Below are 11,847 nucleotides of genomic sequence, written 5' to 3' on the forward strand. Positions count from 1 at the left end.
GTGTTGTAAAACAATTATTCAATCAATATCAATTTTTTAATTTTTAATTTATTTATTTTTAAATGCTTCATGTTTCATATGAAATCGATGATATCAAAGTGAATTTTTAATTTTTTATCTTCCATAAATAAAATAAAATTAATCGGTTATCAAATATTTTATCCCTCGTGAATATTTATCATCAAAATGATAATATAATAAATAAATAATTCAACAAAATAAGATAAAAACAATGAATCTCAAGTTTAAATAACTAATCAATTTTCCCTTATACAAATTCATTAAGTATTAAATTTAATATTCATACCACTTTAACCCATTATTTTTCATATTATGTTAGCATTTTATTAGTAAATATCGAGAATTACTAAATCAATTTCCAGAATTTTAATATTAGTTCATACTGAAAACTAATATTTAACAAATTTTGAATTTCAATTTTTATTCTTCAATCGGATGTATAACAAAAAAGATTAAATTGTAATTTACATGTTCTAATTAGATAGAACTTCAGAATTATGAATGTCAAGTTTCAATAATCCATTCAAGTAATAATTTTTTCATTATATATTCATAATTTCCGAATTAATTATAGTATATTTTCATGTCAGTAAATTTAATTTACTCATCATTCCATGTGTTTTAGTAATTGATAGCAGAATTAGTAGCATTATGAATATTTTAATTATTACTTGTAATTAAAGTATTTTTGTTGAATTGATTTAAAATGGTGTTTTCGTTTAAAAATGATTCAAAAGTACTCCATGAAAAATGAGAAATTCATAAAAATTGGAATTTTTTTGATGATTTTAATAATATTATTTATGATTAAAAAGATCTATGAATATACAATTTATTTAATGTTTTCTGAATATGATATGAATTCATGTTTTAAACAAAGACACCTTTTTAAATGATTGAAGATGGAATATAATTGTTTGTCGAGTAAATTTGTGTGTGAGTTATGTACGTGTTTGTTCATGAATAATGATTATAATTACAATTATAACTATAATAATTACTACAATAATTTACAAACAAAAAATATTAACGATAATAAAACCACAGCACAAACAGAAATTTCGAATAAAGATCACTAATTAATTTAATAATTAATTATTTATAGCAGTAATAATAAGTAAATCTTAACAAATACTTATTGCGTGTTTTTTTCGTTTATAAAATTTGATTCTTTCTTTTCATAAAATAAAATATAAACGGTGATGTAAATGATATATTTATCTCAATAAAAATATAATCAACATCTAGTTGAATTATTCTGAAGACAAATTACAACAGAAGAAAATGAGGAAAAAAAAATAAAAAGGCGAAATGCATAATTATAGAAATAATAAAGTTATAATAAAAACTAATAATAACTATTAATTATTAATAATTAATATATTATTAATTGTAATATTAATATATAATTAATATCAATAATATTTTATCGTATCCTATACATATTACTTAAGATATTTGCGTCAACTTTTGTTCCCGCAATTAATAAATGATTATTTTATTATTTACATTAATTTCAATATTTACAAGCGTTTTCGCTGCGAGCAAGCTCTTTTTAAATATATTATGCATTTATTCGATACATTCACTCTACGTATTGACTTTAATAGTCAATGAGATTATTTTTTAATAATCTATCTCTTCGTTTCTCATTTTTGTTTTAATTATTAGTATTAAACTCATTAAATAATTGCACTCCGGATGATTTTCAAATTTTCTTTCTACTAAATCCTTGGCTATTTAATAGTTTCCTTATTATTGAACTATCATCAATTCAGAAACTGTTTTAAATATTAAAGTTTGTTTAATATTCAAATTATTTAATAACTATTTAGTTAGTTATTTATTTCATTAAAAAATATTTTAATGATTTTTTTTAATCACCTTCTTTCTTTTGTGATTCTCCCTTATTTCCTTCCTTATTTTCTGTATTTTTATCTGTTTCCTCTGTACTCGATTTGTTCGAATTTTTGGATTTATCATCTTCTGTAGAAAAATTACTACTAGAATGTTGATTCGTTGATTCATTGCCTTGATCTTTGTTTTGTTTACTGGAAGAATCATCATTTTGTTGATCATTAGATTTATCATTGGGATTACCATTGACTTTGATTATTAGGTGATCAGTTACTTCATTTTTAGATGAGGAAGAATCACTGCTTTCACTGATTTTATTATCTTCATTATTCACTGTATTTTTATCAGAATCATTTGAGTCTTTTCTAAGAACTCGTTTAGTTACTTTTTTATCAACTTCTTTTCCCTTTTTTTTCAGTTGTTTGTCTTTTTTATCTTTGTTTTTACTATCTTCACTTTGTTTATCCTTTTCATTTAGCTCTTCATCACCTTTCCCTTTGTCTTCAAGTTTTTCGCCTGACTCTTTATTACTAGTGTCACCAGATTTCTTTTCATCATCAGTTTTCTCTTTTTCTTTGTTACTTTTAATTTTCTCTTTTTTCTCATCATCCTCACTTTTTTCTTCATTCTTAGTTTGATTTTTTCCATCATTTCCAAAAGACTTTGTAGATGCTGCAGAATTGGTTGAACCTTCTCCTGCAGTCAAAGGTGAATTACTAGTCTTTGACAAATCTGATGCATAATTACTTATAGTTCCTGTGGTAGTTGATAAGTTAAATACATTAGAATCATGAGAGATTCCCTTAAGGTGTACGATATTTTCTAAACTCGTAGAAGCAGAGGTTTCATTTTTGACATTCAAAGTTGAATTAGATACAATTGTTTTAGGTGATTTTGATGGTGAGGAATAATTGCTAGGAGGTATTCTTTGCATTGCAGTAGAGACCGGTTGTGTATTTAACCCTTGAGAATAAGCGGTTGTCGTAGTCTGAGGAATATAACTCGATCTCTGATAAAGTTTATTTATTGAAGGAGGCAAGCTACTGTGGAAAGCACTCGGAGGTGGAATTCCAATGGGAGATCTAATTAAAGGATTAGGAAATCTGCTCGCGTCAGTAGCAAATGCTGGAGGTGGAAAATGGGAATAAATTAACCTTGGATTGGTATTTGGCGTTGGAGAAGGTATGAAAGGGTTGGTTGAAAGCATGTTTACTGGAGAATTTCTAGGAGACAAAGCAGAACTACCACTAGTACGGGAGAAAGGTGTATTTTGATAACTTCTATTTGGTGAATAAGGCGGTAAAGAAATAATGGATGAATTAGAGTTGGTAGAAACAATAGGAGCAAGAGTTTTTGGATCAATTTTTGTCATTGAACTCAATCCTGTTGTTGTAACAGTGTTTTTTGAAGATGTTGCTGCTCCCGATTGTTGATCTTTTCCCTCTTTTGTATCATTATTAACACTATACATAGGTTTAACACCTGAAGCAGGATTTCCAAGATATCTTGGCATATTTCTCATCTTAAAAATTTTCGCAGGTTTAGACATGATTGGTTTTCCTCCTGAAAGACTACTACTACCAACTTCTGATGAATTTAATGATGTTATTTGAATATTTTGTATTTCTTTAGCTTGATTTTTCGCTGCTAAATAACTGTTCTTCGAAAGTGTTGGATTCCAAGATTTTGGTGGATCGCGGAGTGTCTTATAACCAACCGTTGACGATTGAGATTTTTTAACTGAGTTTCCTTTTCCCATTAGTCCAGATACATGTGAGCTTATCAATGACAAAGTCGTAGGTGTTGATAAAGTTGTCGTTGTTACAGACATTGACGAAGAAAGTGAAGATAGAACGGTAGTAGTTAACATTGACGACGAAGCTGTAATTCCGGAAGATGTAGATGAGGTTGATAACGTTGTAGTTGATGTTGAAGAGATTGTTGATTCTTTACTCAATTCACTATTTTTAGACCCTAATAAATTACTTGGTGTGTAAATTGGAACATTGGGAATATTTGAAATGTGTTTAACCATATCACTAGATGTAGAAGTTATCGATTTTTTCGTTATTTTTAGCAAATCAGGAATCTCTGGTCGTGATTTTTCCGTTTTATTTTTTTCTTTTGAATGTTCTCCTATTTTAGCACAAATATCATTTATTTTAGAACCTGAAGTTCCAATTTTAGCACATATTTCATTGAGATTAGTTCCTTTTGATATTATTTCTGTTTTTCTTACTGTTGGCTTCATTAAAGAAATTGGAATAGCATCTGGACACGGAGGAACTGCATAAACACTCATTTCTGAATTTCCTTTTATGTTCTCTTGCTTTGTTGATGAATTTCCACTTTGATTACTGCTATTATTATTTGCATTATTGTTACTATTACTGTTATTATTATTACCACTGTTGTTTCCACTATTATTAGTATTAGCAGAATAAGTAGTTTTTGTAATATTCGATATCGAATATGTACTGGTTGAAGAGCTTTGTAAATTAACTTGTGTCGTCATTGGAACACTTGTTATCGTTGTTTTCTGTCCTATATTTAATCCGGAATTTTTTAATGTATTCTTCATTGTTGAATTAATTAAATCTTGAATTCCGTAAGACGATTCAGACTGAGTTAAATTTCCCATCATCGTTGAAACATTACTATTTACTCCTACATTTGAACTCTCATTAGATGAACTATTTTGACGTGTAAAAGGACTTTTAGAATTTGAGCTTAAACTGGATTTTTGGTTACAGCCTTCATTGTTTTCATTTGAATTATTTCCTCTTTTACTAAAGTTCGATAAGGCATTGCTATTACTGGAATTCGATTCTTTATTTCTATCAGGAGATGAATTCCTTCTTGTTGTGATTGAAATAGATCCTGAGGAAGTCGAGGAAGAAGACGTAGAAATGGTTGAAAATGGTACAGAACTCGTGTTAAAAGCTTCACTACCTTTAATTCCACTTTGAACGACATTTGAAGCTGCTTTACTCGTTGGATTGGATTTACTTGGATAAATTGTGAGACTAGTAACAGATCTACTCTTATCAATTGTATTTTTTAGACTCTCTTTTTGACCATCTACGGCTATATTTTTATTATCAGACTTTTTCAATACTTTTTCTAGTATTGTCTTCTTCTCCTTTACAGATTTTTTACTGTATGTGTTATTTATCTGTCCAATTTTCGGTTGAAACTGTAATTTTACACTTAAAGCATCAATTTTTGATCCACTTCCGCTAGGTAATTGACTTGTTTCTGCATTTCTGCTTTTTTCTCGAGTTTCCGGTTTTGAATTTGACTCTTGTGTGTTACTACTGTTATTACTATTGTTATTATTACTACTGCCACTACTACTATTATTATTAGTATTCGTGCTACTGCTGTTACTATTGTTATTACTATTTGATATTGCTTTCCTTTCTGAAAAAGTTTTAGAGATGTTTAACTTCTTCTCATTATCATTACTCTTCTTTTCTTCTTCTCCAATATTTTTCTTTGTACTACTAGATTCTTTTTCATCACCTGTCGATGGCTTTTCTTCACTTTTCACTGTTCCTAACGTTGTCTGATTATCACTTTCGACGCTTAATTCATTTTTTGCAACTTTTTTCGACTCTGAACTTCCAGAAACTCCAGTAAAGCTCATTATTCCAGTCTCAGAAATTTTCAATTGTACTTCTTTCATCTCCATTGGTTGACAAATGCCAGCATTGTTTAGAGATTCTTGAAAATGCGTATTATCATCAGATAATTTCAAACGTTTAGGTGATGATTCGAATATTCTGTAACTTAAATGCAATGGAACTTTTCGTCTCCAATGGTATATATACATGACATCCATTAGGGTATAATTGCTACACAATGGTTCTTCTTTGTACATCACATCAACTCTATGGGCATCACTTAAACCATACTTAGCTCTTAGTAATTTTTGTAAATGAAAAACTGTCACTGCTGCTGGACATCTCAAATACCGTTTTGGTAGAACTTTACTGGAATTAACAGGTATTATGGATTCTTTTGATTCTTCCGCAGGAGAAATAACAGTAGTGGTATCATTGACCAAATTTGGATTGTAATACTCTAATGAAAGGCTTAGAGATTCATCTGGGGAATAAATGTGCGATTCAATAGGCTCACCCCTTGCCTCAGGAGACATACTTGTCAGCTTGGCATCTGGATTTTTTTCGTAAAACTCTCTTCGACAGCGCATTTCATCTAAAATATTAATAATTACACTATAAGTCCCCCTGTTCAAATATCACTTGAAAAGAATCATTTCTAAAAACTAATTCGAATACTTACTTTGATAACAACCGGGCACTAATTTGTAAACAATGTCTTGTAACGTATGATCCGGTCTAATATTTAATAAAGGTTTACTTTTATGTACTTGAACTTCACATATTGGACAATATTTATTTGTCTCCAAATACTTGACGATACAACTCTTGCAAACTGAAATTGAGGTTAATTATTGTTAGAAATTCAAATGAAATCAATTGTTTATCAAATAAGTTATACTTACATGAATGTAAACATTCTATTATTGTTGTTGCATCTATAAAATATCCTCCACAAAGCTTGCAAGTAAGTTGATCGTTAAGTTTTGCTAGACGTATTCGTCCTCCACTTTCTCCTGACATTCTGAAAAATGATATCAGTTATTTTTGGAGTACAAAAAAGAGGTTAACAACATGAAGAAATTACTATTAAATGGATAAAATGTAATGCGGCATTTACTCAAACAAAACTATACTCAATTACATTAAAAAGTAAAAGAAAAAACAAATGAATACGGTCGAATTCGTATCAAAATAGAAGAGAAATTATAAGGACTTGTGATTTCTATAATTACTTACGCAGTTGAATTATGGTTAAATCAGTAAATTACTTGGAAACTGCCATTCGATCTTACAAGTGATCAAAACTAGTGTCAAACACCAATTTAATTATCATTTATTACGCATTCGATACATATATGTATATGGGAAACATGATGTTGCGAGCGTCACGAAAGAAAATCAGAGCGTCACGAATTCACTTGTTAATTAGTATGTGTATTCTATACTCTGATCAATTTTTTCCATTAATACGATGGCAAAGAAACCATATAAAAATAAAAAATATCGAGAACTTATTTAAATTATTGACCTTAGCTCCATAATATCATGATTTTAGCAAAATATTCAGTACCACTTTGCAAAAACCACTCACACGACAGCGAAACAAAATGGCGGATAAACAATATTATCATGTAACCGATGAAAACATTTTGGAGAGCCTCTAATCTGACTTAACTGCCATCTATAACCTCAAAAATTTGTTAAAACTCTTCTTCATTATCACCACTTATATTATACATTTATCTTTAAATTCAATGCGGATGAAATAAAAACATTATAATAAAAAATAAATTGTGATGATCATTATAATAAATAATAAATTATTAAAACGTGATTTGTCAAAATTTAAGTAAATTATTTATTATCGTCATTTTTTATTTTCAATTGTAAATATTATAAAATTGCATAAAAATATTTGTAAAAATACAAATTAGAACTAGAAAATTTCTATTATCAGTTCAGATGATTATTTATATGTAATGACTAATGATAAATCTGATTTTATCGTTTTTAATTTAAATATACAGAGAGAAAAAATAATTTTTCAATACATATATTAAACGATAAATAAGTAGTACGACGAAACTTTATTCATTTTATCTTGTTTAATAAAAATAAACGTTATAAACTAAATTAACAAATAGAAAATTATCAAAACATAAGAACAAAACAAAGTAACTCCATTTTTTTTAATTTTATATTATCTGATTTTTGTTCTGAATTATTAATTATTTTTTCTCTCAATCTTTGTTCAAAATTATGATATGAAACTGTATCGTTGACCCTTGTAGTAGAAAAATAATTATTTCTTATTTTATAAGCGTTTTCACTGCAAAATGGAATGGATTTTTCTATAATGATTGCTTTCACTGTTTTGTCATATCTTATAAATCTTTAACAATTTTTAAATTGAAAAATTGCACAAAACGCTTCAAAAATATTTCCCTGAGGTTTTCGAGATGATTTCGTTACTTATTATAAAACTTGAACTATGAACACTGTAAATGAATTCTTCAAACAAACCCATTTGTCTTCTAACTCCAATACTAGTACGTAATACTTTTTTTATTTAACTCAGTTTCGGCATCATTTTTTGATAATGCCGCATCCTTTTTTTCATTTGTATCTGCATTCGAATTTTCAATTGCTGATGAACATCGGTTGAGTTGTTTATCAACTTTTCTATCTTTCTCTTGCATTAACTGTTTGTTTGTGATATCATCTACATTATCGTTATTTTGTGCTTCAATACTTTTATTCTTTGTTTCAGACTTTTCTTCTTCTTTTTTATTACAAATAACACTCAATTCTTGTTTCTCGTCATCTTTTTTGTTATTATTTTCAACTTTTTCCTGAACTTTTGTATTGCTTTCATAGGATTTCATTGAATTTATGAAAGTTGCTGGATGAACTGAAACATTTTCCAAGTTCGAAGATGAGTTAGAACTTTTACAGAAATCTGTGCCATAATTATTAACTATTGAATCTATAAAAAAACTAGATGCGTTAGAATTCTGAGAATTCTTTTCATTCAAATTTTTTTTATTCTCTAAACTAGTTGAAGGAGTTGATTCTCTTTCAACGTAAGTAGTTAAATTAGGAACAGTTGTTTTAGTAGGCATTAATGATGAAGTATAATTATTTGCGTATGGTACTTGTGTAGAAGAAAATACTGGTCTTATTGTTAAGTCTGGACGGTAATGAATAGTTGTATTAGGAGAAATATTATCAGCGCTTTGTTGAAAATTTGGAGATACAGGTAAAACATTTATTGTAATGGTATTCGAAGTAGGAACTTGAACCGGAGATCCAATCAAAGAGTTCGAGTAACTTTGGACATCGTTAGTATATCCAGTGAATGGTAGTTGAGAATAAATAGGCTTCAGGTTAATATTTTGTATTGAAGTAGAGATGAAAGGGTTAGTTGAAAACATAAACGCTGAAGAATTTGTAGGATATGATGATGAATTACTGCTAATTGGTATAAATGGTAAATGATGATAACTTCCTTGAGGTAAATAAGAAGAAAGATTGGAAGGAGGATGTGGAGCAATATGTTTTGGCCCATATTTGGGCTTTGAACTAAATCCTGATGGTATGGCTACTTTATTCGGTGGAGCGCTTGGAAAAGAATTCTTTCTATCATTCATATCATCATTATTATTAAATAATGGTTTAATAGAAATCTCACGATTGCCTTGGTATTTCAACGGCGGTTTTATCTTAGATAATCGTGGTGGTTTTGCGATTGGTGGTTTTTTTTTAACACCATTTGGACTTTCATTTAGTCCGGATGTATTGGGAGATAAAATCTGAGAAGTTTCACTTTCAACTGTTGAATTCATTTGTATAGACCCCGATGAACTCATCATATCAGAAGAACTTTCAAATTTGTTGAATGATGGAATTTCTGACGCTTTACATAATTTATCACTGGCAACTAGCCCAGATCCTTCAAAAGTAGTCGACATTGATGGTGCGGCTGTTGTTGGTAACGATTCATCATCCGGTTCATTGTTTATAGATTTATTTGAACTATGTGGACTGCAAATTGAAACAGTAGAAATGCGCTTAACTACATCATCAGGTGTTGAGATAACAGATTTTTTTGTAACCTTTAGCAACGTAGGCACACCTGGCTTACTCTTTTCAACTTTGGATTTTCTTTTTGAAAAGTTCCTTATTTTTGAGCAAATATCATTTATTTTAGAACCTGAATTATTAATTTTGGTACATATTTTATTGATAGTTGTTCCTTTTGGTAAAATGTCTATTTTTTTTGTAATTGGTTTTAATATGGCACTAGTAGTTGTATTTAGTTGTGAAGCAAGTGTTTTTGAATTCATTATGCTATTTGCGGCTTCTATTGATAAACTACTTTGATCATCACTTACGTTACTATTGTCGTTATTATTATTATTATTATTATTATCATTATTATTGGGAGTTGATGTATTAGTGGTATTCGATATACGACAAGTAGTTATCGAAGAACTCGGTTCATTTATTTGAGTTGTAATTGTTTTTGCGGTTATTAAAGATGTTGAAATTGTTGTCGTCATTGTTGTTAACGTCGTCGTAGTTGTTGTCATAACTAACTCTTGTTTATTGTTACATTCAGAACTATTTAAAATACTCGTCGATGTTATATTTACTGAATCTTGTATCCTTTGAGGTTCATTTGAACTATCTGTGATCATAGGAACACTTGTAATTGCAGTATTCAACTTTTTATCAGATGAATTTTTTCGAGATAAATTATTTCTAGAAACATTAGTTACATTAGATTTTTTACATTCATTCTCAACTTTTTCATTCTCTTTTAAATTTAAATCTTCATCTGATGCTGCTAAATGGTGAGGTAATTGTGCAAATATTCTGTAATTCAAATTCAATGGAACTTTTCTTCTCCAATGATAAATGTACATTACATCCATCAAAGTATAATTAGCACACAATGGCTCCTCTTTATACATAAAATCAACTTGACGCTCATCATGTAATTCATACTTAGCTCGTATTAATTTTTTTAAATGATACACAGTCACTGCAGCCGGACATCTTAAATAAATCTTTGATAATTTTTTCTCTGAATTAAATTCGGATTCGTTAGGTTCCTTTAAAGCAGGAATAATATTAATTGTTTTTATATAAGTTGGATTATAATACTCCAACGAAAGGTTCAGTAATTCGTCGGCAGAATATATATGTGATTCAATAGGTTCTCCTCTTGCTTCTGGAGACATACCTGCAATCTTTGCTTCTGGATACTTGTCATAAAATTCTCTTCGACAACGCATTTCATCTACAAGTATAATAAAACTGTAATCATATACATTTTTAAATGGTATTTGTCTTAATTACGTATATGTTAAAATATTTACTTTGGTAACAACCGGGTACTAATTTGTAAACAATATCTTGAAGTGTGTAATCTGGTTTAATTCCAAGTAAAGGTTTACATTCGTGCACCAGCACTTCACATATTGGGCAGTATTTGTTTTTTTTAAGATACTTGACAATACAACTTTTACAAACTGAAAATTGATATTAATTATTAATTTTTTCTATCAAAATGGAATTAATAATTGAGTGATTAAATCATCGTACATGAATGTAAACATTCAACTATTGTTGTTGCATCAATAAAATATCCTTGACAAAGTTTACAAGTAAGCTGATCATTAAGTTCTGCCAGACGAATGCGTCCTCCAGTTGTTCCCGGCATTCTAAAAAACTAAAAGGATCGCTTTGAAAACGTAAATTTATGCATTGATTTAAAGATAAATTTTTGATAAAAAATCGTTTGATTTATAAGTTTCTTAATTACTTACGTAGCTAAATAAAACTTAAACTCTTATTTGATGTCAAGAATACTTAGAATTAAAACTAAACACAAATGACATGACCATTTATACAAAAATATACTGTCTTACTGGAAAATCATCTTGTGAGTGTCAATTAATAAAACGACACAGAATTTTATAGATTTACTGATTTATATAAGTACGTATCAAATTCTTTAACGTTTATCTAAAGAACATTAAAGCAGAGGAAACATGTATGAATTGAAAATAATTGGGCGTGATTCAACTTGTTACTCTCCGCTCCATTATACCTCGACTTTGGATGAATGACCAGTGCCACTCTTCGAGGGAATAAACACCTTACACTCATACACACTAATACAAAGAAACAAAATGGCGATAAACAAATAAATAATCAAATGTAACATAACCTGTTTTACTTAAATGATTAGAATGGTAATTTATCGACATCTTTCCAATGATTTTCCTTTTATAACTAACTCCATCTATAGTTTGTTGCTCCCATACCCTCT

General features: G+C 28.8%; 1 protein-coding gene across 1 annotated transcript; it reads right to left on the reverse strand.

Moving 5' to 3' along the window:
* Positions 1 to 1,412: 1,412 nt before the first annotated feature.
* Positions 1,413 to 11,759, reverse strand: LOC118065552 (serine-rich adhesin for platelets-like). Its single transcript, XM_035080919.1, has 8 exons — positions 11,342 to 11,759; positions 11,118 to 11,244; positions 10,892 to 11,044; positions 8,061 to 10,812; positions 6,744 to 6,758; positions 6,410 to 6,528; positions 6,187 to 6,339; positions 1,413 to 6,099 (listed from the first exon to the last, which is right to left on the reverse strand). The coding sequence occupies exons 2-8, from the start codon at positions 11,233 to 11,235 to the stop codon at positions 1,898 to 1,900; spliced, it is 7,512 nt and encodes a 2,503-aa protein (XP_034936810.1). The 5' UTR covers positions 11,236 to 11,244; positions 11,342 to 11,759; the 3' UTR covers positions 1,413 to 1,897.
* Between the last annotated feature and the right edge of the window lie 88 nt (positions 11,760 to 11,847).

The sequence above is a fragment of the Chelonus insularis genome, unplaced genomic scaffold (genome assembly GCF_013357705.1).
Source record: "Chelonus insularis isolate UGA/USDA-ARS -01 unplaced genomic scaffold, ASM1335770v1 contig_120_pilon, whole genome shotgun sequence".
NCBI classification, from domain to species: domain Eukaryota; kingdom Metazoa; phylum Arthropoda; class Insecta; order Hymenoptera; family Braconidae; genus Chelonus; species Chelonus insularis.

Coding starts and splice junctions, on each gene's coding strand:
- LOC118065552 (XM_035080919.1), bottom strand. CDS start 11,235: ATGCCGGGAACAACTGGAGGACGCATTCGTCTGGCAGAACTTAATGAT. Junction 11,045..11,117: donor AGTTGAATGTTTACATTCAT/GTACGATGATTT, acceptor ATCAATTTTCAG/TTTGTAAAAGTTGTATTGTC. Junction 6,100..6,186: donor AGTGCCCGGTTGTTATCAAA/GTAAGTATTCGA, acceptor TTAATATTTTAG/ATGAAATGCGCTGTCGAAGA.